The sequence below is a fragment of the Boeremia exigua genome, assembly GCF_020726555.1.
Source record: "Boeremia exigua strain MPI-SDFR-AT-0100 chromosome Unknown C7974scaffold_11, whole genome shotgun sequence".
Lineage (NCBI taxonomy): Eukaryota > Fungi > Ascomycota > Dothideomycetes > Pleosporales > Didymellaceae > Boeremia > Boeremia exigua.
In genome coordinates, this window is record NW_025763528.1 from 1,631,439 (window position 1) to 1,658,409 (window position 26,971).

General features: G+C 48.9%; 11 protein-coding genes across 11 annotated transcripts; 5 read left to right on the top strand and 6 right to left on the bottom strand.

Annotated features, from left to right (window-relative positions):
• Positions 1-1,036: 1,036 nt before the first annotated feature.
• C7974DRAFT_475228 (heterokaryon incompatibility protein-domain-containing protein) lies at positions 1,037-4,885 on the bottom strand. Its single transcript, XM_046146637.1, has 5 exons — positions 4,331-4,885; positions 3,994-4,278; positions 2,284-3,942; positions 2,092-2,106; positions 1,037-1,987 (listed from the first exon to the last, which is right to left on the bottom strand). Exons 1-5 carry the CDS (start codon positions 4,800-4,802, stop codon positions 1,455-1,457), a joined length of 2,964 nt encoding a protein of 987 aa, XP_045993659.1. The 5' UTR covers positions 4,803-4,885; the 3' UTR covers positions 1,037-1,454.
• Positions 4,886-6,336: 1,451 nt separating this feature from the next.
• C7974DRAFT_402562 (uncharacterized protein) lies at positions 6,337-7,450 on the bottom strand. Its single transcript, XM_046142726.1, has 4 exons — positions 7,091-7,450; positions 6,903-7,025; positions 6,718-6,848; positions 6,337-6,656 (listed from the first exon to the last, which is right to left on the bottom strand). Exons 1-4 carry the CDS (start codon positions 7,341-7,343, stop codon positions 6,369-6,371), a joined length of 795 nt encoding a protein of 264 aa, XP_045993660.1. The 5' UTR covers positions 7,344-7,450; the 3' UTR covers positions 6,337-6,368.
• A 28-nt stretch (positions 7,451-7,478) lies between these two features.
• C7974DRAFT_402563 (putative asparaginase like 1) lies at positions 7,479-9,350 on the top strand. The gene is made up of 3 exons (XM_046142727.1): positions 7,479-7,499; positions 7,551-9,040; positions 9,086-9,350. Exon 2 carries the CDS (start codon positions 7,812-7,814, stop codon positions 9,036-9,038), a length of 1,227 nt encoding a protein of 408 aa, XP_045993661.1. The 5' UTR covers positions 7,479-7,499; positions 7,551-7,811; the 3' UTR covers positions 9,039-9,040; positions 9,086-9,350.
• A 103-nt stretch (positions 9,351-9,453) lies between these two features.
• C7974DRAFT_402565 (uncharacterized protein) lies at positions 9,454-10,602 on the top strand. Its single transcript, XM_046142728.1, has one exon. It carries the CDS (start codon positions 9,578-9,580, stop codon positions 10,238-10,240), a length of 663 nt encoding a protein of 220 aa, XP_045993662.1. The 5' UTR covers positions 9,454-9,577; the 3' UTR covers positions 10,241-10,602.
• C7974DRAFT_442711 (pyridoxal phosphate-dependent transferase) lies at positions 10,386-11,747 on the bottom strand (the record flags this gene model as incomplete). The annotated part of the gene is made up of 1 exon (XM_046145416.1): positions 10,386-11,747. The coding sequence occupies one exon, from the start codon at positions 11,745-11,747 to the stop codon at positions 10,386-10,388; it is 1,362 nt and encodes a 453-aa protein (XP_045993663.1).
• Positions 11,748-12,270: 523 nt separating this feature from the next.
• C7974DRAFT_402566 (uncharacterized protein) lies at positions 12,271-13,116 on the bottom strand. The gene is made up of 5 exons (XM_046142729.1): positions 13,068-13,116; positions 12,935-13,007; positions 12,780-12,879; positions 12,458-12,696; positions 12,271-12,374 (listed from the first exon to the last, which is right to left on the bottom strand). Exons 2-5 carry the CDS (start codon positions 12,957-12,959, stop codon positions 12,277-12,279), a joined length of 462 nt encoding a protein of 153 aa, XP_045993664.1. The 5' UTR covers positions 12,960-13,007; positions 13,068-13,116; the 3' UTR covers positions 12,271-12,276.
• A 1,378-nt stretch (positions 13,117-14,494) lies between these two features.
• On the bottom strand, positions 14,495-16,096 carry C7974DRAFT_442713 (uncharacterized protein; the record flags this gene model as incomplete). The annotated part of the gene is made up of 7 exons (XM_046145417.1): positions 14,495-14,513; positions 14,608-15,158; positions 15,217-15,447; positions 15,507-15,641; positions 15,824-15,893; positions 15,943-16,022; positions 16,064-16,096. 7 exons carry the CDS (start codon positions 16,094-16,096, stop codon positions 14,495-14,497), a joined length of 1,119 nt encoding a protein of 372 aa, XP_045993665.1.
• A 584-nt stretch (positions 16,097-16,680) lies between these two features.
• Positions 16,681-18,793, top strand: C7974DRAFT_379699 (uncharacterized protein; the record flags this gene model as incomplete). The annotated part of the gene is made up of 2 exons (XM_046140472.1): positions 16,681-16,711; positions 16,884-18,793. The coding sequence occupies 2 exons, from the start codon at positions 16,681-16,683 to the stop codon at positions 18,791-18,793; spliced, it is 1,941 nt and encodes a 646-aa protein (XP_045993666.1).
• Positions 18,794-19,419: 626 nt separating this feature from the next.
• Positions 19,420-19,892, top strand: C7974DRAFT_427771 (uncharacterized protein; the record flags this gene model as incomplete). The annotated part of the gene is made up of 2 exons (XM_046144576.1): positions 19,420-19,728; positions 19,773-19,892. 2 exons carry the CDS (start codon positions 19,420-19,422, stop codon positions 19,782-19,784), a joined length of 321 nt encoding a protein of 106 aa, XP_045993667.1. The 3' UTR covers positions 19,785-19,892.
• A 3,506-nt stretch (positions 19,893-23,398) lies between these two features.
• C7974DRAFT_319542 (uncharacterized protein) lies at positions 23,399-24,031 on the top strand (the record flags this gene model as incomplete). Its single annotated transcript, XM_046138712.1, has 1 exon — positions 23,399-24,031. One exon carries the CDS (start codon positions 23,399-23,401, stop codon positions 24,029-24,031), a length of 633 nt encoding a protein of 210 aa, XP_045993668.1.
• A 393-nt stretch (positions 24,032-24,424) lies between these two features.
• C7974DRAFT_475233 (nucleophile aminohydrolase) lies at positions 24,425-25,987 on the bottom strand (the record flags this gene model as incomplete). The annotated part of the gene is made up of 4 exons (XM_046146638.1): positions 24,425-24,471; positions 24,555-25,219; positions 25,274-25,683; positions 25,739-25,987. 4 exons carry the CDS (start codon positions 25,985-25,987, stop codon positions 24,425-24,427), a joined length of 1,371 nt encoding a protein of 456 aa, XP_045993669.1.
• Positions 25,988-26,971: the final 984 nt, after the last annotated feature.

Consider the following 26,971-nt stretch of genomic DNA (forward strand, 5'->3'; position numbering starts at 1 on the left):
GCTCACCTCATATGGTACACTTTAGCGAGACGGCAGGACCCACCGCCAGGTCAGCAGCAAGTCAACATGCCCCAACCCAACACCCAACAGCAAGCCGAACCACTCACCTTAGCAAGCCGGGTTCACGCCGTTGTTCTGCACCGGCTCGAGACAGCTTCCCTCGCTACCGCACTCACGATGCGAATGACGATCCATCTGCCTGCCGTCTGCGAAATTAGACCAGGATCTGCACTATCTCAGCCCTGCCACGCCCGAGCTTCCTATTGGCTGGGGAACGAAATGGCTTACAATGAGCGCGCTCCAAGTTCGCGCAACGGCCTGAGAAATTGCTGATGAGGTAAAGTCAAATTAATCGCTGGTCTGGATGTCTGGAAGTGCGGAGAACCTGAACATGGCTGGCGGCGCGAACCTTGTCTTCGGCGAGACACGCAACCGCAGATGATGAAGATGAGCTCTCCACTTGCAGCGCAGCCCATCCTCGAGCATCCGCTGCAGCCATCTCACCAGTCGGCCCACGGTGAGTCCCGCCATGGAATGACGCGTGTTCGGCTTTGGGTAGTTAATGTTGTCTTCTGGCTGACGGGACGACGTTGGATACCGGTTACACCACGTTGCGAGCACCAACGGCTCCACTTCCCTCTCACCAGCCTAAACCACGAAGAGCGAGCCGAACGGTTGTGACGTCAAGGGCCACCCAGCTCCGTGGGCACCCCTGCCAAGAGCAGACCGAGATTTAAATTGGCCATATGAAATTTTGCTCGGGGCTGCAGATCGAATCACGATCCCGGTTTCGAGACTCTGTGATCGTCTTCCAGACGTCTTGTTTGGTGCGCGGACGCTGCCACGTGAGGGCAGACTCCTTCCTTCTGTAGATCTATTTTCCGAGCTTCCGAGTGGCACGCACCAAGGCCGCGGCTGAGCACATGCGCTCATTGTCGATGTTGATCAGCAGAAATGACTGCGCCGCAACTGGCATTCGTCGAGTCGACCGATCGGCAGGGTTGTCGATGCTAACGTCAGTCGATGTGCTGCAGATACATCGTGCAAGGTAGGGTTGCGTGATCCACCCTTCTCCATTCAAGATGTTTCGTCGAAACACCCGTAGATGTTTACTAACACTGTCTAAACTCAAAGACCCATACACATACTATATCCTACACCTAGCCTGTCATATTATTACTGGACGTGGTAAGTACCACACTACGCAGCCGTGTGTGTATGGAGATACTCTAATCCACCTTCGCGCTACATTCCCTCTACCACAGCATCCCCTCGCAAGACATTCAACCCGTTCTCTTACTCCACATCCAACTCTTTTCCTCTCGAGGCCATGTCTGCCCACCCCCTTCACCTTCCATGACAGTCGAAAGAGAGACAATATGCACGTCCACAAGTATCTCTGATCAGGTGCTCCATGTACGCCTCTTTCTACTGCAACACCTCCACTTCTCCCTTCACCATCCGCTCCTCCTCCCCTCCCCGCCCAGTTGACATTCCGTCTCCCCCCTTACAAAGCACCACCGCGCCCCAACCCCTCCATCCCACCCCCCAGTCTCCCGCCCTGAACACCGCCAAAGAGCCACTCGACACGCATTGTCTCGCCCCACGCCACGACACAAGAGCCTCATTCCTCGCTGCCGAACGGCGAACAACAAAGGCACCGGTGCATCTCTCCGGCGACTATCTCCGGTGACTGTCTCCAGTGGGACCACCCAGCAGCACTGCGCCGAGATGTCTGTCTGCGCGCGCGCTGTTTCGTGCTCCTCGGTTTCGCTCTCGGTGTCGGGTTCGGTGTCGTGCCGGTCTCTAGAATCGACACCACACGTGCACCACAGCACACGTAGATCATCAGCGCTCGTGGTATCTTTGGGTTCAATGCGGGTTGTTCGTGCACACGGCGTGTTGTGGTGGGCTTGTGTGGTTGTGGGCACGGAGGACTGGTGCTTTTGGTGGTGGGTCGGGCTGCGTGCGGGTGGCTGTTGAGCGGCTGTTGGTCTATAGTAAATGGGTAGTAGGTGCTGGCTCATCTGTGTCGTTAATCGGTTGTGGGGAAGAGGGAGTTGCTCTGATCCATGGTCTTCGTGCACTCACTTGTAGGGTTGAGGGCTGTTGGGACAGGTATAGGTATTCTAGTTCTACAAACTTTTTGTTAGCTTAAAGAAAGTCTTGATTATTATCTATAGCGATGTAGGTATTAGAAGAGTATATTTCTAGTCTTCTAGATAATTGTTAAATTATGTCTTGTTTCTACGCTCTCATCCCATATGAACAACTCCCCTATACCTATACGTTGAAACGTGTCAGGGTCTGTGTTTGATTTTTGAAGTACAAGCACAACAACAATCTCTTGATCGCTACAATCTACAACATCATTTTCCTCATTTTGACAAGCGATTCCCGGTCCTTGCACCAACAGCAAGTTTTCGGGCAGATAAGCTGCCTTTGACCAGAACAGGTCGATCTCGCCAGCTGCGTCATCGTATCTGGGCTGCACAGGCTCCTTTGGCGTGCCGCAAGGTACCCTCAGGTCGGGCATGACAGGACACATTCTAGCTTCGATGGCGGCTTGCGTCGCGTGCATGTCCAGAGGCAGACCAGGCAGTACGCCGTAGAGCCGATCGTCGTAGGACCAGTAACCGATTGGATTCCCGTCACAATCGGTGATACCAAGTGGGTGTGTCGAGTCGGTGTGTATTTTGCCCGAGCACGACCTACTGCGCGAGTCCCAGCATTGTTGCTCTGGATTCCAAATTGCCTCAATCGTTCTGGCATTGATGATAATTCGGCCTGACGTTACACGCCCGAAAGGGTTCCCGCCATCGATCTTCGTGCAGGCGTCCAGAACTTCGAGAGGAGGTAGCGTCTGGTCTTCCTGTGCGTCTATGCCGTACAGGTCGCCCAAGTGACCCTCTGAGCTCGCCCAGCTCCACGATGGAGCCCTGTATACTTTGACTCGGCCCTGACCTTTCCAGAACAAAGTCTTTTCGAGATTTATGCGCCAGTGGCCAGCAAGATACTGGTCGTGCGTGATGGCATGAATGCGGGATGCTATACCGGACAGCGCAGGTAGTTTGTCGGCGTGGAATGTCAACTGACACTGACTATAGTCTCTGACTAGGTGATACCAGGTCTCCAGGATATCGTAGCCATTTGATCCTTCCAGCACTAGGTCGAAGACTAATGTATTAGAATTCCGCTCGACGCTGTTATCAATGGCCCCAAGAGTTCTTGGACTCGTACCAGCTTGTACGACGCGGCTTTCATGTGTCTCGCTTCCGCTATTCTCATCATTGTCATTCCGATGGTGAACGAGAGGGTGGCCTCGTTCCGCGAGCAAGTTCCGTACTGATTCGAATCCCATACTATGTCTCTCCAATGCAAACCTCAGTTGAAACATACGATTTGGGGCCTTCCATGATCCGTTCTGACGCATAATCGCTTCAGGACATCTCCACATCATCTCGCCCTTAAAGAAGTACAGGACACGTTGAGATAGCCGTAGCTCCTGCATGGCCCATGCTCGACTTTCTAGAACACCTCTCCTAATATAAGATGTCTGTGAAAACATATCCTGCAAAGCTTCATACACCCATCCAATATGGTCGTTATACGGTCCGGAGCTATGGCTGAACTTGGTCCAAGTGGGTGGTCCAACGTATGCTTGACCTTTGCCGTTGCCAAATTGTTGGTGTAGAGGAAATACATCTACAAATGGAAGCTTAGGGATGAAAAGTCCTTTACTCGAATTAGCTGCGTCTAAAGCAGCTAAGGTAACTGCACTGTCGTGATATATTGAATGCATCTTGCTTGACTGTATCTCCCAGTCTGTTGGTGAGTCCTGGATGATGCATATACTGTCAATCCATAGGTAGGGTATCATCAAGGCCCTGCATATCACTATGGCCTCGCGGAACGTCTTTGGCAACTCCGACATTGGCAAACCTGCCATTCTTCACTCAAGATTCTCCGTTAACGTCATCATTGGTATCGTACCACCCCAGCAATGACTCAATGTAGCGTAACGAGACCTCAAGCCCATCGAATTTATGAGACGTGGCTGACCGCCGTAGAGTGCAACATCTATGACTCTGTCTGGTACAGTGGAATTCTGTAAGCTGAGGTGATCTCCGCATTCTGTGTGTCTGGAAACGCAGTGATTGAACCAGCGGCGGGCGACATCGAAGTACGCTTTGGAAGGGTGATGGCTAGTGAGCACGCGACCAGAGATGAACCTGTGCTGGCCCTCTTCCAGGCTTGCTCGATAACCTAATTCATCGCCTTGCACCTTCATCAGCTTCGAACATCATTACCGCGACCTAGTATTTCTAACCTTCGTGCACGAATAGCGTCAGGCTTGTGAGCATATGTGGAGACTCTGTCCAAATGCCGATGTGGGTGAACCCATCCAGAGAGGGAAGGAACGATTCCTTCTTTTGTATTTCACTTTCTTCAAGAATTTGGAGCTTGATGCTGACAACGTTGGATGCCACAGAGCAAGCATTCGTGGGAAGTTGGCTCGCACCATCACTGGCGCCCGTGTCGCTGCATGCCTCCAAATCGTATGAAAGCAGCATGTCATCTGTCCATCCTACAAGCCGAGGGGCCTTAGATGAACTAAGAAATCGGGGATGGTACTCTGTACGATAATCTCCAGCGGGCCTGATGCAACGATAGAGGAGTTTACACAGTTCGCAAGTCTTACCCGACTCTTCCAAGGCTGCCAAGGTCTTCGCATGGTGGTAGATGTTTGGCGGGAACAGGCCCTCGATCGTAAGACCGTTACAAAGGTCACAGTAAGGCATTTTGTATTGAGTTCGGTTGGAAGAGGCTCAGGGTTGAGAGTAGTCAAGAGGGTAAAGTTTGCTAGCGGAAGGTAAGATCCAGATAAAGGAGGGAAACGCCTGGTTATCTGACAGCATTGTGGCATGACACCCCGCACACCCCGCATCACATGCATCAGCAAGGCTGGATCCTTTGCCTTTTCTGCGCTGCAATACTCTCAACAGCTACATCATAGGTAATAATTAATCTACTTCAATGTTGTATTCTGAAAGAGCACTCATTATAAAGATGTAAAGAGAGTCTAAGTGGTAGCCTATAGCTGTATACAGGAGAGAAATGGACGTGGGTTAGTACAGGGTGGCATCGGAAATATCAAACGTCAATCATGACTCAGCTCTCGTTATGCTACATGTAGAAAACAGGTGGAATAGAGAAGACAGTAAAAATCTCTAAGTCGGAACGGTTAAGCTGCGCCTGGTCATATATCTCCCTCCCTGAAGACTGGACAGATCCCGCTTTAGTTCCTTCATCCAGCACACGAATAGCATCCTATATGTAAGTAACGTGTCTGCTCTGTCAGAATTGAGATGTTGCGACTAAACGTATTCTGGGCACTGTATAACTCGAAGTTAGGCATGCATCGCCCGCATGTTGATCTGTCCGCAGCGGCGCTTGGCTCTTATGTTTAGTGCGACGACATTGCTAAAGGCATCATTTATCTCAATGTTGTCGTTACTAGATTTAAGGGCTACTTTTTTGTGTTAGGCGCCACTATGTTGCGCATTCTTCCTGATGTCATCTTACAGCAGTAATGTATTGCGGGATTGCGATACGTATGTTTCTTACCCGGCAGCACCTTAATTACTGCTTGAAGAAGGCAGAGGGCGCCGGACATACCTAGTAGGATGACGGAGGGCTCGATCAACTAAGCAACTAACTATAACCCTACCTCCACCCTATTCTGACTCCCTATTAGTACAACCTGCTGACACGAAGGATCCCCGCAGTATATAGTAGCGACAATCTACCAACCCCTTCTACTAAGCGCTACGTACACCTGTAGACAGCTTGCCTTACGCTTTAACGTGCGGTGGATGTGCAGATAGTAGTTAAAGACAGGTGGCAGTAAACAGCAAACAGTATATAATGTGCAAGGAGGGATAAAAGACTAATAGGTGTTCAAGGGTAGCTTATACACTATGCATACCTCTCTTACTAATCTTCCTTAGCTTCTGCGCTCCGCACCTCATTTCTGCTGCCCTCTACCTTTGCTTTGCCGCTAAATACCTACACTGCACTAAATCAGACCCACGTACGGTCCAGCAGATAAACAGGGCGTGCAACCGTATGCTTCCAATATGTAATCATTTTGGTCTGAGTTACGTGCTAGATTCAAAATGGCTCCTCTAGGACCTATCATGATCTAATTACGGAACCTAGCGCAGCCTCTCAGGCACATTTTACACAGTGATACTATAGGCTACTGCAGCAGAGTCTCTTGATCAAGCTTCTAATGCTTTTGTTTTCATGCACAGATCATAACCTTGGATATAACGGTACGCTTTTTAACAATAACATCTACTTTTCTACAACAATTTTGGGGATGCATCGTGGAATTCGGGCTCGTTCGGACTCGACACATAATCCCGTGATAATGTCCATTCCTTCAATGCCTCGAAGTTCCTGCAAGTCACGTTTCCGCCTTCTCCTGGCCACTTGATATCATTTGTCTTGAAGATCAATGTGGAGTCGGCAGCGCAAAGCAAGCCTTGACGCAGAATGTCCACACAGTGCATCGTGTGGTGGTAGGTAGCATCAGCGATTGAAAAGGACGGATTTTGCCAAAGCTTGATGGTTTGTGCACGCAAGACACTCTGTAAGAACTCGTATCAGTATTTGTGTGAGTTTCTTGACAGCCATTGGCAGGCCACTCACAAGACAGTGAAGTTGATGGAAAACAGCGACAAGATAGATGTGCTTGGTTGGTTCTTTCCACGCGCGATTCGACTCATGCAATTGCAATGCGCTCACTTCTGTATCTGTGAGAGCTACAAGTCCTTCGCCAGCTGTGTAGAGCACAGTCAGCCATCTGTAGAGAGAGACTATGATTGGAGACTTACGCGGAAAGAGGGAGGCCCAGAAGTCGTGTGCAATTGTCAGGTTTTCGTTCAGAAAATCATCGTGATAATCCCAATATGTCCTTGTAACAGACTCTGGAAGCCGTTTGCCACTGGAATCGTTGACTACAAGCTTGTTAGGCTCGACTCGCAAGTCTTAAGTCTTCTTTGGAGATGTATTCATTGCCTACGGAAATAGTCCCAAATTATAGGTGTTTCTGATGTTGACAAAGCAGAAGAGGCAGTGCCAGGCCGTAGCCAGAAGTAGAGGCAGATTACATTCAAGAATGTTGCTAACAAGATAAGACTTGTTGCAAGCATCATCCTTTTGTTTTGCTTCCGCGATTGGGTATCAATCTTTGATTCTTCGAAGAAATTTTGTGTCTCAGAAACAAGATCTTCCGAAGAAGAAGATGGGACATGGCCATAGTCGTCCCGCTTCATCTTGGGGTCTGAGAATAAAAGAGAAGGTAGATCAGGAAGATATGCTTTAAGCTCAATTGAAAAGCTTGGGATGCACAGAGGACGAACACGTAGATGGATGTTTTTGAGTAGCAGGCGTTGAAATTGCGATAGTCCGGATAGTGCTGCAAGATTAGCCTGACCAAAGCGGGTAAGCGCTGATCCCTCTGAGGAGGGTTGTTAACGCACCTGTTGTTGTGGCGGGCCTCACACTATCGAAGGCCGCAATGCCGATGAAGCAGAACGCCACCGTTCGGACACTGATTTCAAGTTGGGTATATCTGGTACCAGGTACGAGGATATCATGACACCACTCGCATGATTCGGATGATCCAAACAAGCACTTCTACTGTGTGCCTCGCTCTACTCGCGATTCCGGAACGATTCCCAAACGTTATAATCTGTAATCATCCTCGTCTGCACCTCGGCTACACAGGGTAAACATCAACAATGTTGACCGTACACCCAATTGACAGTCTGTTGCGACTGCCCCCTTCAGGTCCAAATCCTCTATACACATACGAGGAATCCGACAAGCGACTTACATCTCTGCATCTTGAACGCAAAGAATATCACGCCCGCAAACCGAAGATCGAAAAGTCAGCATCCACAAGTATCAGCGATGCGAAAAAGCGAGAAGGCGCACCCAAACTATGGAAGACTCCATCCACTTTCGCCATGTCAGCCCTACACAGTCCCTGGTACACCGCGATGCTGCGTCTTCAAAGCACGCTCATCCACACCTCGGTGGACTTCTTCAACCAATGCATGGGTTACCGCTATGTTATCGTCCCTATGACCACAGGCAGTATCAGCTCTCCTATGGGCCTTGGCTCAGACTCGCAGCCTGTTTCTATTGAGCTTGCTGGCACGAGGACTTATCTTGCGGATTCCCAACAGTTCACACTTGAGTATGCGCTAAGACTTGAAGATGGTCTCAAAGGAGCATACTACCTGGGTACTTCGTGTCGTGGTGAGGACCCGGATGCAACGCATCTGAACCAATTCTGTCATGTGGAGTGTGAACTTCTTGGAGAATTGGAAGATGGCATGCGTGTCGCGAACGAATATGTAATCGCACTTGTCCAGGCGTTCAAGAAGAACCATCGCATTGAAGTCGAAAGGATTGCTGGGACCACGAAACATCTTGATGATATGCTGGATCTGTATCAAGCACACGGCAATGCCTTCCCCATGATTACACTGGACGATGCTCTCGCTCTCCCAGAGATGACTGAGAATATGTGGTACTACGCAGTAGAGGGACGACCTCAATACGGTCGCTGCTTGTCGCGTGTCGGAGAGCAAATGCTCATCGCAAAATTCGGCGGTGCTGTCTGGCTTACTGAGATGGACCATATGAGCGTACCGTTCTACCAGGCATACGCAGGAGACAACCGCAAGGCGCGTTGCGGAGATCTGTTGATCGGAATGGGCGAAGTCGTTGGCTGTGGTAACCGGCATGAAACAGCTGAGCAAGCCCTGGATGCGTTAGAACGTCATGAGGTGGACCCAGCAGAGTATGACTGGTATGTCGAAATGCGGAAGGTGAAAGAGCTCAACACGACTGGTTGGGGCATCGGATCCGAGCGCTTCTTAGCATGGATCCTGCAGCACGACGATATCCGAGACATCCAGCTCTTGCCCCGTCTCAAGGGCATGTTGTGTGCTCCATGAAACTTTTGAGAGTTAACGCAATAACAGGAGTTTGGGGGATACTATACAGTTGTTTCAAAATAATGCTACGTACCAGACATGTTGCGAGACCGTACACCTAATGATGTTGCCCTGCAAAGTCAACTTGATCGTGATGCCAGTAGCTAAGTGAACACGTGATGGGAGGCTGTCAATTCCTGTCGTCAGAGGTCCAAAGAGCGCGTGCAGCCACACAGGACGCTGTCACCATTTGTCTCCACGGTTTCAAGTGAAATGGTGCCCAGGTGGTGTGTGCAACACCACGGCGAATGGCAGCCTTAGGCATTAGGAGTGGTGCTTGTGTGGGCGGCGGCAAATTAGGACGGGCCGTGCGGCATTTGGAACCACAGTTACCTAAGCGAGGCGTCCTTTTGCTAGCCCTCCTGGCGGCCTCACCCAGCTGGAGGCCTGATCAACTCTCCTCTTTGAAGCAAGTGTGCGAGGCACGCGCAGCAGCGCAATTTCTGTTTTAAGCATCCAAGGCATACCCAAGCACCGACAGTGTGCTCGAAAAGGCGACCATGGCTTTACCACTTTTTCCGCGGTCCAAACCTTTACCGATCATTCACTTAAATGGATTCCCGGGGACCGGAAAATTGACCATTGCGCGAGAGGTGGTCAAAATATTACAAGAGCACTTTGCAACCTTTGGGTCGGGAGAACAAATCAAGCTTGTGCACAATCATCTACTGATAAATCCCGCCGATGCTGTCCTGCACAGAACGCAGCCAGGCTACCAAAACTTACGCAAAGCGCTGCGAGACGCAGTATTCTCGACGCTGAAGAGCGAACCCGCCACGTTCACCACAGCCTACTTATTCACCGACTGGCAGAGTGGTGATGACGTTGGCACAGAAGTGTGCAAAGATTTTCAATCTACAGCGCTTGACCGTGGGTGCGAATTTATTCCGATTATCATCAACTGCGAGCAAGCGGAAAACATCGCTAGACTTCGCAACAGCGATCGGGCACTCTGGCACAAGGTCACTGACGCTGAACTCCTGATACAATTTCGGGAGGAACTGCACCCACCACCAGTCTTTCTCTTCGAAAATGTGGAAACCCGCTTGGAACTTGATGTCACAAAGCTGAGTGCGCAGCAAGCAGCACAGTGTATCACGCGACATGTGCTCGTCTGCCTATCCAACAGCGCAAGCGACATCCTGCAGACTTCAGAACGATGACGATGTATATAGCTCTCAGTGCCCTGCGAAGGGCAAGGCCTCGAAAGCGTATGACTGAAAGTCGACCTGTACATGGAGGATATCAATACACTTTACCCAACGCCGAGAATTGGTACTTCATTTGCTTAAATTTTCTGGTCTCTCTTTACAAGCTGTCTATGGTGCTGTCTCCGGGTCGACACTTAACCAATCCCTTCAATGCGTTGCAAAATGCAACGTACGTTTCCACAAACACGTCGTCAGCAATCTGCTCAGTGACAGATCCAATACGCCATTCGATATATTCTTTGCCTATAGGCACTGCAGCCTGCTTCGGCAAGTCAAGCTGATGCTGTAGTAGTCTTGTTTTGGTTGCTTCCGAGTCTGTATCGATTATATCAAAAGATGATCTAAGCCTTTCGAAGATCCGCACGTTAAGCTGCTGCTCCACTCTGTCCCTTGCCGCCAGTAATTCATGCTCGTTAAATCCGTCGAAGTACGTGAGTACTTGACAACATGTCGGAACCTCGGGAACGAAGCGAACGATCCTCTCACCATGAGAGTTGTGTTGCGTTGCAGTTGCACGTGAGATCTCCCTCACGACTCGAATCATCTTCTCTCGTTTTCGCGAAAACGTGTTCACCATCTCGTGATATCCGCGCTCACAGTCAGCGATCTCGTACGCTAGTGTGAACGGTCTGCCCCCAGCTCGATGTTGCCAAATCTTCAGCTCTTCGATGAAAGCCTTGTCATTGTGTAGCACCATGGCTCCAGTAATTCCTCCGAGCCCTTTGTACAAACTGACGTACACTGAATCGAACAGTGCTCCAATATCGTCGAAGGACTTGCCGCTGGTCGCGTTGTAAAAGGCCTCGATCTCCCAAATACGAGCGCCATCGCAATGAAGAGCAACTCCCGCTGTTCGGCACATGGAGGAAATTTTTTCTAATTCGGAAAAACTGTAGGTCGCGCATCCAAGCGTACGATTTGGTATCTCCAATAGGATCGCGGCAGGCCGCTGGTCAACTGGCCGAGATACAATATCATTGATCTCTTCCATGCTCGCCAACCTGTTCCTATTCGTTCCAACAAGAACCCTGTTCAAATTGTAAAGATATTTATAGGATTCCTGTTCGGAAGTCTCGAGGTGTGATGTCGGATGCCAACCGATCAAACTACGCTGCTGCTGGGTGGCATGGGTCTTGAGTGCCGATAATTGTGCTTGGGTTCCAGTCAGAAAGAACAACCCATGCGATTTTCCTAGCTTATGCGCAATCGTCTTTTCAAAACGGTCCTTGCAAGTGCCAGATCCATACAAGTCCATGTCCACCATACTATTCTCGAGCAATGGTGAAGACAGAGCGCCTTGACGACTGGAGACCAGACTGTCCGACGTCTTCTCAAGATATTTTTTCGGATTTTCAGCGTATCTCGCAGTACGCATGAAAGTTTCTGATACGGTCACAGGTTTTCTGAATACGCAGAGCTGAGTCGGAGTTCGTATTGCATGTCTTGATTTTGGGTTCATCGTGGCATCCGGGATATCCATCGAGCGCTTCGTGGTCTTGTCCATTCAGTAGAGTAGAGCAATGCTGGAACGGATTGATTGTGTACGTTGTGCTGACCAGGAACAAAGCTGTATGTACGCTGGTGTAGCATTCTTTCCCTGATCTCTCATACCCTGCGCTCATATCTCTAGTCACGAATGATGCTTGTAGTGGTATATAGGGGCCTAAAAGTTGGAAACAACTAGTAAGTGCCTTGCCGTGCTGGTGGCCTCACCCCTAAGTCTACCCACATGGGTAATTAGTTGCTTGGCATGCACGTTCTCGAAGCTGCGATGTAGTAGTCACACTAGGCACGGAAATGGATTCTTCGGTTTTATGTTGCTCATTTGAGAACTTCCTCAACTGCATGTTCTTTCGAACCATATTGGATATACAGTAAGCGGGCTATCAATAACAATCCATCAAGTCCGCTAGGGATGACAGGCATAGTTACAGGGCACGTAAGTTGCATCGAAGAGTGTTTCCAAGAATTGAAGAACAGTTAGAATATTAGATTTTCGATAGGACAATGCATCTTAACTCTACACTTTCTCTTGGTGGACAGTTCTTTGGCGCAGTCTCATCTTTGAACGACGCGTGTGGACAGCCTGGAAGAGTTTTAGCTATTGCACTGATCCACTCGATAAATCTTTCTCGGTTCTAAGCAGCACGTTTAGTTGGGATGACTTACTGTTGGAGTATGGATGCTTCGCGTGGCTATCAAAGCAAGTGAAGAGAGTCACTTCTTCGCATGTCTGGTTTCGAAGCCAATACCAACGTTGATTGGGACTGAATAGCACATAACTTGTTTCCCCAGCATATTGCGGTCCAACTTGATCAGTTTCTAGGATGTCCTGTGGGTCGACGGATTTCGGGTCAAGAATTGCAAGTGGCATGTCTTTGACTTCTGTGCAGAGTGGACGCCAGATGCTGTCAGTGATCAGAAAAATCTCATGCCAGTATTTGATTAATTTCAAACAAACAGAAGAAGTATTTTTAGATCGATTACTTACTTGATGATCCTCCACCTCCACTTGTCACTTGAGTATTCAGATATCTCATCTCTAGTCAGATGATGTTTGATCCTGAATCGTCCTCCTTCAGGTGTGTGATCTGCCAATGTTTTGAGTTTCACGACCTTTTAAGCATCGTTCTGGTTCCAAAATACCTATGTGTACCATCTCAATTGGCATGGATCGTTTTCTCGCAGGGGCGATCTCCGCCGCATTGGCATGGCGTTGCTATTGGCTCGTTTGTCAGGTCTGCAGGTCATTCCCAAGTAGAGGAGACCTGTGGCTCACCAATATTTCGTAGCAAATCACTCGATCAGCTTTGACCTGGCTCTTCAGTATCTCGACTGATTCTTGACAATATTCTCTGATTGTGTCAACAGAGTCGTCGAGCTTGATCTTGCTGGGGTGATGCAGGAATTTGAAAGAATCAAATTCCAGATCTAGGTGATCCATGCTATCCCTTACGTCCACCAGCTCTGCGGCTTCGAATGACTCGAAAACTACATTTGTGAGTGGGAGACCTTCGATAGGCGCAATCTTGTGAAGACGATAAGGCTTCTCTCGCGCATATACCGAATCGTCTCGGATGTGTTTGAAAGTAACACGACGAGACTCGACTTCCGTCTTTACGATCATTCTGGTGCAAGGCTCTTCAGAAGGTTCTTTCTGTCCGCATGCAATAGTTGTCTTCAACAAACAAGTCACATTATATTGACTGTAAATCTAGATAATCGCATGACATTGCGCTAGTGGTCCCACATCACCAGCTTTCGTGGGAGTGCCGCCTCCCGTAGCGCTAGGCCTCCCATTACGATAGGTAAGTGAATTTGGCACTAATCCCCGAACGGGTGGGCTGCGCTTGGGACACTAAGGCCACTTGGGGCTGCGTGTCACGAGGAAACCTTTAAGGACCAGGATTGCGAGGTGGCTCTCCGCATATCGCACTTTAACATGGAACCAAAATCAGCTCTGACTACGAAAGGCGCTGTCTCAGATGCAGTTACTTTATCTGCTACCCAGCAACTCCGCACACAGCCGTGGAAAGATATTTACGATATAGCACATAACCCAAAAACCTGGGAGGAGATGCCATACAAGATAATCGACGAACATGAGGTACGATTGGTGGATATTTATCATGCGCGCAAGAAACAATTCAACGATTCGAGAGAGCAAAGTGCGTGGAATCTCACAAGTGTCCAAGCGTGTCTAAGCGTATTGGGAAGGCTGACATGATTTTGTTATGTAGGCTTTTAACAGGACTAAACCAGCCAATTCTTTTCTGAGGTGCACAAGCACTGCAACTTGAGAGTCAGGATATCACTGTTGAAAGAAGGGGGTTCAACCAGGGTTCCAATAACACAATTATTATTGAAATTGGCGACTGTACGTTGGTCATCGCCGACATGCTATGACACAAAACGAATATCCACAGCGACTGCACTTAGTTCAATTCTAAAATGCTGTTTGGTAGTAAAGTAGAGTTCTATTCATACACGTAACCGAGAAATAGCAGCCCAATCTCCTTTCAAGGGTCCGTGCTTTTCGATACCTCGGACAACTCGTCATCGAAGCTAAGAAGTTCAACTGCGTGATATACAGAGTGGGCATGATCCTCTTCGCCCCGAAGTTTCGACGCTCCCCGAAGTCTTGAGAGCAATACGATCATGATGATTGACGCACATAAGGGCAAAGAAAACACTCCAGCTAAACCCCTAACAAATGCTTGCTTTACTACACAATGTGTTAGTAAGTCTGGAAAGCCCATACTTGGTTGTTTGGGCTTCTACCATGTGATTGAAGAATCTTCGGTAGCTCTTGAACTAACGATACCGCTCTTTGGGCTTGTTTGGCTTTCTGAAGACGATCAGTCGATGACCCAAGACGGGATTGCGCAATTACCTCAAAATCAGCCTGCGATAGTCCAAGACCTTCGATGAATCGTGAGTAAGTGTTTTGTAAAACCGTAGCTCCAAGCGTGGTTGCAGCAAAGTATCCCAAAGAACGTGCAAGAATGAAATTGCTGTTCACCACAGCACATTTCTCTTCGTCAACCGTGTTCAGCAAGGTCATCAATGCACTAGGTGCCATCATACTCGCGCCTATCACAGGCAGAGTCAGCAACAATGTGATAACAATACTTGGCAATGCGCTCTTCAGAGAAATGAGCATGACCGACAGCAGACTGGCGGTGCCGAAAATCAAAAAGACTTGACTTAAGTAAAGAGTGGGAAGCGGACTTCCTATGTGGGCAATCAGATAGGATGACAAAGCGCTCGTCGCAGTGAATGATACCGATGGTACCATAAGACGGATGCCTGCCTCCTCTGGTGTATCAAGCAGAACGGCCTGACTGAAAACAGGGACGTAGTACATGACCTATAAACTACACATTAGCACACCTACATTAAGAAATTGTAGCCTATCCCTAACTTACAACATAATTCGTCATATTCAACAAGAGGCCAGTGAGCATTAGGTTTCTCACCGGGTAGCTGCAAACCATCTGTATCTCTACGATTGGATTTTCTTTCGCCGACTCCACACGGACCAGGATGTAGGCTGCAATCAGGAGTCCAATTCCGGCCCCCAAGACAGGGAGGCTAAGCCAAGGATAGACATTGCCTCCTGTTGTCAAGAAAACGAACAGGAAAACAAGACTCGCTGTCTGTTTTATGTCAGAGTGAACAATGTCTAAATTTCATACCCGGCACGAACCAGACACACAGATCCCAGCCAGTCAAACCCTTTCAAAGCCACGACAAATGCATTCCTGCCCGTAGCTGTATCTGAGAGAGATCCGTGGCAAGGCGCCCATAAAGCCAAGACCACTAACACAGGGATGCAGAGAGGTACTTGAATCTTGATAAGGTTAGTCCATATTTTTCGGTATTTTTCGTGTCAACGTTACAGCAAAAACCCATCGATAGCCTAGACGCTCTACGATGCTACTTCCGAAAGAGGATCCGAGTCTGCAGTACTGTGAGCTTAGATTCCGTTACTCGGTCTGAGGCATCGAAACCCACGCTGATCCGGCCCCATACATGATATAGTTTACAGACTGGTAGTATGGCCGCTGACTCAGGCCTACCACGTCTGTAAGGGTGATTGAGCCTGCATGAAATTATTTTGTAGACAGGACAGGTCGATTTGTGGCACTCACCCAAACCTAACATGCCACCAATTCCCACACCGCATAGTGCGCGCGTAAAGAGAATCCAGTGCCAGCTGCTTCCGATCGAGCTGAGAGCGGTTGCCAAAGCGAAAATTGCTATGGCACATACGTAGGGCAACTTGCGTCCGGTGTAATCTGACATCCTCGCAAACAGCGGTTGTACAATCAATGAGCACACGAGGAAGCTGTTTACCGGCCAAGTTGCTATATTGGCCCTGCCAAAGATGGTAGCAATCGCAACATGTGTAGAAGCAGACAGGCTGGAGTCAAGCGCGATGATCTGTGTTCTTAATATTCGGCTATGGCACTTTATATCCTCGAGAGTGACTTACAAGATTAGACAACATGATCGCTACAGTATATCGTCAGAATTCTCCCAACTGAAGGATGGGGTTTGATCCTATACCAGATACCAGTACGCGTTGACGCATCTCAAAATCAGTGCCCATGGTGAATAAACGCTCGCCTACATCCAACACGTTGTTGCAATCTAGCACAGATGTATTACAAGAATTCTCATGTGGAGTGGCTTATTTGCTCAAGTCGTGCCGCCTGTTTATGAGCCCACTTGTTTCCGGCCGCACCAAGCTGGAGGCCTCACGGTGTGGTCGCTTGCTCAACTTCCTGGTTTGAGCCAAATTTGGTTTAGCGTCGCATGATCTAGAGCAGCTTGCCCCGTCACCTCCACAAGTGCTTCATTCGTGCCTGAGTATACTCCATTGTGCGATGAATCTGCCTTTTTCTAACATTAAGCAAGGTACTCGCTGTGGTTCATCGCGCATTCAGAAAATCGCAGTACGAAATCCCGTCTTTAGACGCAATCAAGTCAAATGCACCAAAGGCGCTTTTCTATTCTTGACGCCAGCGAGACTTTCTTAGGTATCCAAATAACCCAATCATTGTGCTTTTGCCATGGCTGAGCTTCACAGTCCAGGGCCTTGGAGAATGGCAGACATCTTCCAACGAGCATGTGCAAGATGCAATCGGTCTTCGAAGCATCGATGTTTCTCTACAGATCTCGGATTCTCTACAGTATAACTCATCCCTTGCAGTGGATCTTCCAAACTACTCGATACGGCTTACACAGGTACCGGGTCTCATCTTCCTGGACCGCGTTATCAAATCCACTGCAGCGCTTGCACACAACTCGTTGTCCCTACGACTCTTTTATCCCGCAAAGGCAACCTATGTATCGTGGGCGGGAGCTTTCGAGATGAGAATGACGGACTGTCCCCTGGTGGATCTCTCATTCAATACCTTCCAGCCCCTTCAACGACTAGATGCAACATGCGGTACCGAGTCGTACGACACGTTATCCGACATTTTCACGAAGTCTGTCGCAGGCGTGTTGCTGCAGACCGCACCCGCAAACTTACCGCAGCAATTATGCGAGCTAGATGATGCACTTCTTCAACGTCTATCACTACCATGGCTTTCACCCACTCCCGTTCGTCGGAAGACGCTCGCCATCATCGAAGGCGGCTTTAACTACGACTTTCGTCAACTGATGCTGAATGACGCACATGGACTCGGTATTGATGTGGTCATCTTGGATCAGGAGAGTCATTGGTTGAATTGTCCGAGCTACCAACACTTGCGGCGCGCTTTTCTCGCTATGGATATGACTCTTGACAGCGATTTGCCCTCTCGCATTGTGCGCACTTTAGAGGCTGGTGGCATACCTATTGACGGACTTACATCTTTCTCAGATTCGTATCTTGTGGCCACTGCAAGTGCTGCAGAGATTCTAAAGTTGCCGACATCCCCTTCAACTGCTTTGGAGAAAGTTGTGGATAAAGACAAATGCAGGCGCTCTTTGTCGAGTCAACCAAAGACCTTCTGCTGCTCTAGCGAAAAGGATCTCAGACAGCAACTGAACGCAATATCACATGTATTGCCTTTCCCACTCATTGTAAAGCCCACACAGGGTGGTGGCTCACAGGGCGTTGTTAAAGTCAGAAACGAGCAGGAGCTGTACTCTGCATTGAACCGAACTTCCAACCACATGGGCGGGCAGGTAGTCGTGGAACCCTATATCGATGGGCCAGAAATCGATGCAAATTTTATTTTGCATCGCGGAGAGATTCTCTTCTGCGAGATATCAGACAACTTTCCGTGCGCTGGAGATCTACCAAACGCCAGTATCAGCGATTCCTTCCTAGAAACTAGAATCATTTTCCCATCAGCGCTGGACCAGGTAGAGCTCGACCTCGCCAAGAGGCAGCTTCATCAGGTTCTCCTGGACTTAGGTTTCTCCAGTGGAGTCTTTCACGTGGAAGCCCGGATAGACAAATCATCGAAACATTACGCACTCGGCGAGGATGGAACCGTAGACCTGCATCACAAATTGGTCCAGCCGAGCTCGGAAGCACGTGTTTTTCTCATAGAGGTCAACGCACGATGTCCTGGTCGACAAGCTCTATCTGCGGTTGCTCGTTCCTATGGAGTCGACTATTACATGATGCAATTGCTCCTAGCGATTGGCGATACCGCTCGCACCACAGCGCTTTGTCAACCCTTTCTTGGAGGTTGTCAATATCAGTGCTGTGAAGCTGTATATATTCCCGCAAGGACTGGAGGTATCTTCGACTCTGGCAACCTGAAAGACGAGTTGCTGGAAAGGAGGCCAGACCTCGCCAGCGCCATAGTCGAGCACCACACTCTGTTTCAGCGGGGAGATGTTATTCCAGGACCAGAAACAGGAAAACTGCGATGGGTCGCAACTTTTCTGGTTGCTTCACGCAGGAGTCGGCACGATGCTCTTCTTGCTGGTGAGATAGTTGAGAGCGAGGTTCGATATAGATCGGTTCCTTGCGGTACTAGGCTACCAAGACAATAGCAGGGTGAGACAAAGCGCCGGGAGGCTCAGCAAAACAACCCTCGAGCCCTCAAGAACAGATCTAGATAGATGTCACTCAACACATATTACACTTTAGGTAGCGACGATAATCAACGGAAGCAGTAGAGGACGTCTGTAGCATGAGCAGGAATTGATTTTTTTGTGCGCTAGAGTATCTGTATACGTAGCTAGTTGTTGTGCATATATGTGTACCACCTTCGACATAGCTACACAGATGATGGTGGAATAAATCACAGCATCAACAGTTTGCTCAAGAGATTCCAGTCTTCAAGAGAAATTCCTATTTATGGCAACACGACACATACGGGCCGGACTTTGGCACCAGCGTCATCAATACGCTTAAGGCAAAGATCCCAAACGAGCGAGGGGCCTCCAATATTGACATCCTGGGCTTCGATCCGTCATGTAAGGCCACCGACAAGGTGAGGTTCCACATGTCAGTCCACTCTGTGGACTAAACTTCTTTGTGGGATGGGCTATGGGAACACATGCATAAATCACCATATGCGCAGCAGTGATATACTGTCCAGCTCTCACTTCCTTCATCAACAGCTTCGAACAGAAAACTTTGCCACCAGCAATCTTTGTTCCCTCCATCCTTGAAAATGAAGTTCACTGTCTTCGTCTCCGTCCTTCTTGCCTCGGCAGTCGTCGCCGCTCCCGCCCCAGAGAAGCTCGACTCCCGTAACGAGCTTGGTTGCAACGTTGGCGACATGGCCTGCACTGGTCTTGCAGAGCGTGACCTCACCGCCCGCGCCCCAGAGAAGCTCGACTCCCGTAACGAGCTTGGTTGCAACGTTGGCGACATGGCCTGCACTGGTCTTGCAGAGCGTGACCTCACCGCCCGCGCCCCAGAGAAGCTCGACTCCCGTAACGAGCTTGGTTGCAACGTTGGCGACATGGCCTGCACTGGAGTATGTATTCCCATCACCTTCCAATCATTCGCTAACCACATTAGTTGGCCAACTAAGCAACGATTAAGGCTTTGTGGAGGATCAACCTTCGCTACAAGATGGAATGAAGGAGGCGGTAGGATTTTTGAAGCCTGGCGTAGCTTCTGTGTTGGAAGCAATTAGGGGAAACGATCCATTAACAAAATCCAACATCAGATCGGCCAGTCCATTAGATTATCCACCTTATGAAAGTTTCATCTCCTCTTGTTACCTTCCGTAATGCGTCCATTGCCCAACACTGCGCTGCTTTTTCGTGGTCAAGAGCCTCTCAAACCCCAAAAAGACGGCCATTGGCTATATTCAAAGCCTTAACGAGCTGTTCAGCTTGAAAGAAACAACGCTGCATCTAACCAGTGGCTTGGAAGCTTTATAACCAAGACTAATAACATATTGGCAACTTGCATGTACGTTGTTTGTAGATAGGCAACACACGCAACACACGCAGTTGGAGAATAAGTGCATCTCGCTGTCAATAAATCTACGTCAGCATCTTCTGCAGAGGTTTCAGTTATCATAATACGGGTAAAGGAGGCATGTTGGCCGGACTGTGCTGCGAAGTCAGGAAGAAAGCAAATATGTAGTCTAAATCAGCACAGGTCAACAAAGACATCTTTTACGTCAGTTGCTGCTACTCGTCAGAAATTAACATAATGGGCAAATTGAAAACAACATGCAGTAGGTATCAATGTAGGTGATTGTGTCCAACAGCTCAGCAGTTTGGATGTTGAGGCGCATCAAGCAGACTAAATAACGTTGAGGTTGACCCTGATCCAAAATCTCGATGACGAATGGACCAGAGTATCCCGAGTCAAAACTCTTACCACTAGTACCACACCTGAATCGTTACTCCTGTCCACCAGACGCAGCTGCAAAGCCGAGACAAGACTTGGGACCCTTGTATGTCAGTCTTGACCGGGGAGATTGTATCACTGACCATCAGAGGCACATATTATGGCGACAGTCGTCAGGAAAAGAAGGATGCAATTAAGTAGCAGCAATAGAACATCTCCATCAGCAACGCGAAGGAGACAATCACCAACAGGAGAGCACAATAGTTGCGCTAAGTCTGGTCGTTAGCTGTATGTCAATGAAGTAGAAGCAGGAAACTCATGCCGCGCTTGCTAAGCTAAGACCGGCGGTTTGTGGGAACTATTGCTTACCTTTTACTGTACCGGGACTCGCAAGCTTAACGGTTGTAGTATCATATATGCGAAGCGTTCAGCACGACACTAGTGACCCGGAATAGAAGTGCGAACTTGACTGCATTGAGCAAAGACACGGAGAAAGCAGCCAGGTAGAACTCTATGCCCTTATCTGACGACTTACGCACACGTCAACACTCGAATTGGGGTTTAAAGTCATGTCAACTGGGTTTCATATTCGCTCTCTCCCGATAACAATCAACTCGTTCGATTGCACTGGGTCACGCCATGCGTCTCGTACTAAAACATACACTACCACAAGTGTGTTACGCTTCCACTGCGTATTGGTAAGCATAAATGAGCATAGAATGGCTTTCCCTGCGACTCTTAACGCTATTAGCATAGTACCTAGAAGTTCTCAGTTAGAATTTGGCAGCGACTGAGCTTTGTAACTACCCTTGATTATGATGCAACGTGTCATCCCGAGGGGAGAGGCTATATCACAAACAGCCTCCTTGATTGGATTCAGCAGGTATATACACTTAGATTGCCCCAGTGTACAATTTTGGAAATTCTAAAGCATTCTTTGATTATGACTTGTTCTATTCTTGTTTATACCTAGAATAAGTCCATACTCGTTCTGTTGTCTGGCAGAACGTCAAGATTTTTTTCAGACGTTCTGTGACATGGTGTCAGGCTTCACCATCCCCTGGCTCATCTTGCTATTCGTCAAACAATATACTCTAGAAGTTACTGTGTTGAGAAAGAATGGAAGAGCTGCTTATCAGAGGTGATGTCAAGTTGGCTGATCATTTTTCTAAACCTTCCGCCTCCAAGGCTGCATGCTTTGCCGCCCCTTCTCATACTTAAAGACTGGCTCGTCTCAATGGTCAGACACCGCTACATGGCAAAGAAAATTGTAAATGATATTCACGAATTCAACATGCTCACAAGCGCACTACAGGAAGACTACCTCGCTTCACTCGCCCTTGTATACAAACCTGCGCGAGGCCGATATCTCAACGCCCGTAATTGAGGAGCAAAAGCAAACGCTACTATACAGAGATGTAGCAACATCGTTTATGGTGACAAGATGTGGTGATGGACCTGCCTGTGGCGGTGTACATCCAGGCTGAGTTGAGTAACTGCGACACAGGGCCGGCAAAGGACAGCAACTTGGACAACGTTGCATTAAGTGAGATGTTACCATGACCGCAAATGGGATACCGGCTAAGACATTTCCTAGGTTGCTAATTTACTACTAAAGTTTCTCAGCACCGTACCGCAGAAAGGGCCATGCACAAGCTCAGTGGCATCCCTGGCGCGAGAGCTGCTTGTTATCACCGCTAATTAGCCTAAGGTCCAGTTCGCGTTAGCCAGCAACCACAAAAAATCGACACAATGAATTGCCCATAGCACCGACACATATTGTTGTATTTCGTAGTATTCTCAGGATAGAACATCAGGACTAGATCACGATGACCATTACGACGACAAACAGCTCATTCTGTAGGATACGCTGTGACCTTTGACACAGCAGCTAAACATCTGGAGCTGTAGGACAAGAGAGCTAACTTCCAAAAAGCATCAGACCATATCTTCGGCAGGTCAAGCTTTGGAGGGTAAGGAAAGATAAGCACTATAGCTCTTAGGCCAATCCTGCACCAGGGTCTGATCTGCACGGACTGGAAGGATCTCCGGAGACAGGTGTACGGGATTGCCCGTAACATATACCTTCTCCATCAGGTTAGCGCGTCAGATGCACACGCCCCACTCAGGCGCCCCTGCATGGCTACCGAAGTAGCTCATTGTTGCAGCGGAAAGCAAATTGTTACAGCCCCTGGTCTTTGTTACAGTGACTACTCAGGACTAGCACGTCTCGGTGTATCTATATCCCACTGTCTCCAGCAAGCAAACAACATCTCTCAACAACGTCTGCGTATGCCGATACGTCCTCATCGCGAGCATAAAGCTTCTTGATTCATCTGTATAAAGTGCAGAGCAACAAGATATTGTTGTTGTATCAGACAAGAGCAATGGAGTTCACAACATTTGAGAATCGTTTCCGACAAAGCAACAACCTTCTCATCCCTCCTTGCATACACACGTCAACCAGGACTAGGGGATCAGAGCCTCCTTGGGCTCAACAATGTCCTGACACCTTACTCATGACTGGGCTATCGGCAGCCTCGGACGCCTCTGGGATACTTCACAGTGCATGTGAAAACATGCATCTGCCATGCGACAACACGTTTCAAAGCCCCGGCATACCAGGAATAAGCCTTGAATCCTGCAGCTTCTACTTCTCTCCTGAGTCTGGGGTCGCTTTCGAATCTCCTATTGAGCTTGGCCAGGAGGTGATGCCCACTCAGATACCTCGGGTTCCAGAATCCTGGCGAACATGCTTTCAGTCGTGGGATCTTGGTCTGTCTACTTCTGTCACCCCCGATCTCAATGCGGCTGAAGTTTGCGGGAGCGCCTCTTCGTACATGGGCTATCTGGATCAGGCTAGTGCCGAAGCACTTGCTTCCTTGAACGAGGACGTGCTTAATGACGATGTATACGCTCCATTGGACCAAGCAACGGATTTGTGTTTATCCCAGAATGGCCAGCAACCCGAGTCAAGTCTTCTCAAGCCTGACGACTGGCTACCGGAGGACCTCCAGTACATCGGGTTCCAGGATTCTTCAGGAAACTGGCGTTGCAAACACGGGGGCTGCGCCTATGACAAGACCTTCATACGAGCGTGCGACCTACGGAAGCACTACCGCTCCCACCTCAAATTCTTTTTCTGCGATGTCCCAGCCTGCACCTCAGCTAAAACCGGCTTCTCAACCAGGAAAGATTTGCAGCGGCATATGCGATCACACAGGCCGGAAATTAGCTGCCCGGAACCAGGATGTGAGCGTGTATTTGGAAGAGCTGACAACATGAGATCCCATTATGTCAAAATGCACCAGAGCGCTAAGAACAGCATTTTTCCGCGCACGTGTCGAAAACCACGCAAGAAGACAAAAGAGACGCCTGGCACTCTAGTAGATCTTTGCACCGTGGTGCAAACTACGAATTCAGCAGAATCAACGCCATGGCCTGGCGACTACCTAAATGATCGGTACACATAGAGGTATTTGTAGTAGCATACAAAGAAGCAAGCAGAAAATGCAAACCAAGCGCGACATTTGACTATGCTAATACCAAGTGAGAGAACTCTTCTTGAAGGATGATCTGTCAGCGTCACTCTTCTGACATCGAATGATAACCCTATCTGATGGAGCATCTACACACTCAGAACCACGTTTTCTTGATCAATGGCTCTCCTCATACACTCCAATAGCTCTTGTGCAACAAAAGGAAGCTCCTCCAGATTTTGAGCACGAAGACCGAGACCAGTAGCCATGTGTCCCGTGTAGATTTCCTGGAACGGAGCAGGACGTGGATCCTTCATTGGAGATCCTGAAGTTGATTCGGAGCAGAAAATGGTTACTATCAGGCCCTCTCTGGACACCGGCTCAAGTTTAAGTCTTAGTGAAGAGGGCTTCTTGTTGTGTTTGATGACTAGCGCCTGCAGGCTGTCCCATATCAGCTCGAGTAGGTTGTGAAATGCTTCTGATGGCAACGAAACAAAGTCTACCCTGCAGTCAATACCTTTTGGAATGAGGCATATGCGTGCAAGAACATCCTCATCTTCAGGTGTTAGATTTAATACTGCGCCAAAGGTATCGTCTAGTCGATGTGTGAAGATGAGACTGTTCTCGGTCTCGTATGGCGATGAACGATTGGTGAAGTGAGGAGGCGATGTGAACGGATAAATCTGAACCTCAGTTGCAGTACTCATGACTAATCCGCAGTCTGCTAATCCGGAATAATGCTTCAGGACTCTAGAAGCGATGCGCAATTTTGAAAATACGTCAAGAAATAATTCTGATCCCAGACTTGCTACGGCAGATGTCTGCTTTATCTCAGCAGTCACCTGATATGGCATCGTGGGATACTTTGCCACTCCAACAGTGAGGTTACGATCTGCGAAGAAGATGTGTTGAGTAAGGAGTGGGATAGTCGACCCGATGACTCCTGCTCTGGTTAACGTGTGTGAGCCTGCAGACGCTATCGCAAAGATTCTGCTATTGGACTGGGTTGATACGTCGCCTTCCCGATTGACTGCGATAACGCCACAAGAAGAGGTAGGGAATAGTTGAGCCGATTTGAGGACGGACATTTTGATTGCATCGCTCAGAGAGTCACACTTGTGCATGTTTGCCGCGACTCTAGATGCAACGGTCGCCTTTAGAATGGCTTCACCACTTCCGCTGCTGGATTTTGTATAAGCTGACATGCACGACCACAAAAGGCAAAACAAGACATACCACACAATTGCCACCTCGTCGTCCGCATAGAGCCCAGCACCAACAATTGCCGTGTCCCCTACTCGACCGACACTCTTGAACATAGTGCCACCGGTGGAGTTTGCCGCTGCAAGGTTGCCGTAAACGTCCAATGCTGCTGCTCCAACTGTCCCATGGCTTTCAGCAGTGGCATTGATTCTGGTCACATTCGCATCCCAATAGCTCTTGCGCTTCGGCGTGGTGAAATGGGAGTTTTCCACTAATTCGAGCCCGTTGCGGGCGGCTAGATCATCAGCCACGGATCCGGCTAGGAAACACAGGTCTGCTGATGATAACATAGATCTGGCAAGGCGAACGGGGTTCTTGGTACGACGCAACCCGACAGCTGCCCGGTACTCGCTGGTCTTGCCATCGATGACAGCCGCTTCCAGCTGGCAGAACGTCAGCATGTTCTCAACCTCCTGACATGTATACCAATCGTGTTACCTCGTGAAATCCTTCTAGATTGAGTGCAGAGCCCTTTCCAGCATTGAAGTCTGGATAATCCTCCAGCGCTGCAGTAATCTCTGTAACAACGTCGACTGCCACGGCGCCATTGTGCAAGTCGGACTTCCCCTTCTCAATCAGAGCCCTCACAAAATTCACGCTGTTTTCGTGTGCGGCTGCATTGCCATGCCATGATTCGGCGGCCCCTGCGTGGAGAATAATGCTGTACTTGCTATTTCCGAATGGCATGCTTGTTTTGTGAATAGGTTTACACTGCACGAAACTGCGATACTGGTATGTCAATTATTCCCTGGAAACACGCCATTCGAAATCCAACAAACAAGATGTATGCGCACGGACACGGCCACCAACCAATACCCGATTGTGCGGAAGATCGCAATGCAGGGCCGCCGATAACATAAGCATTGTGTGTTTGGCTAAGCAACGTCCAGCCCGCCTTGGCTGTTGTCTAATTCGTGCGCTAATTGCGGTTAGGTTAGGCCTACGGATAACATAGAGTCCCCTGCGGCAACACTAGTCTACACGCAGCAATAACTCCTTGTAGAGATCGTAATGCAGAGGCAACCAACGCCCACTCATGAGTCATAGGTACTGTAGTCGAGTCGGAAACTCCACTAGCCCACGCTGAGACTGTTGCTTATCTCCCGGAATAAACGAGCCGTCACAAGTGTTTCCAACAAGGCCTGCCTGAGTCTCCCTCTGGGTATACCCCGGGACCAGGCGCATATACTATCCAAATCCTAAGGCTTACACCTTAAGGACTTGTCTTAACTTACATCAAATAATACCTTATTCTGCCCTTACTCGCACCCCTTAAACCCGTGGTTAATTGCCGGCCTACAGTAACCTTACAGTACTAAATTAAAACATAATAGAAAAGAACAAAAAATGAAGAAGTGATGATAGAAAAAAAATTAGAAAACTTAGAAACTCGCAGATTATAAGGATATTAGCGCTATATTTGCAGACAGTTTGCTTAAAGCTTCCACAAAATATGTGTGCGGATAGTAGTTGAAGATGGGGGATGGCAGATGGCGATTGTGTCTGAGAAGGGGGGGGGGGGGGGGGGGGGGGGTAAAGTGATGGGTGCTCGGGGTTTAGAGTTAATGCGCGGTGTACACATGTCGCTCTGTGATATGTTCCCGCTACCGCCGATTCCTCGGCCGCTCTCCGTTGCCCTCGCTTCGCCGCTACACACCCATACCACGCTGC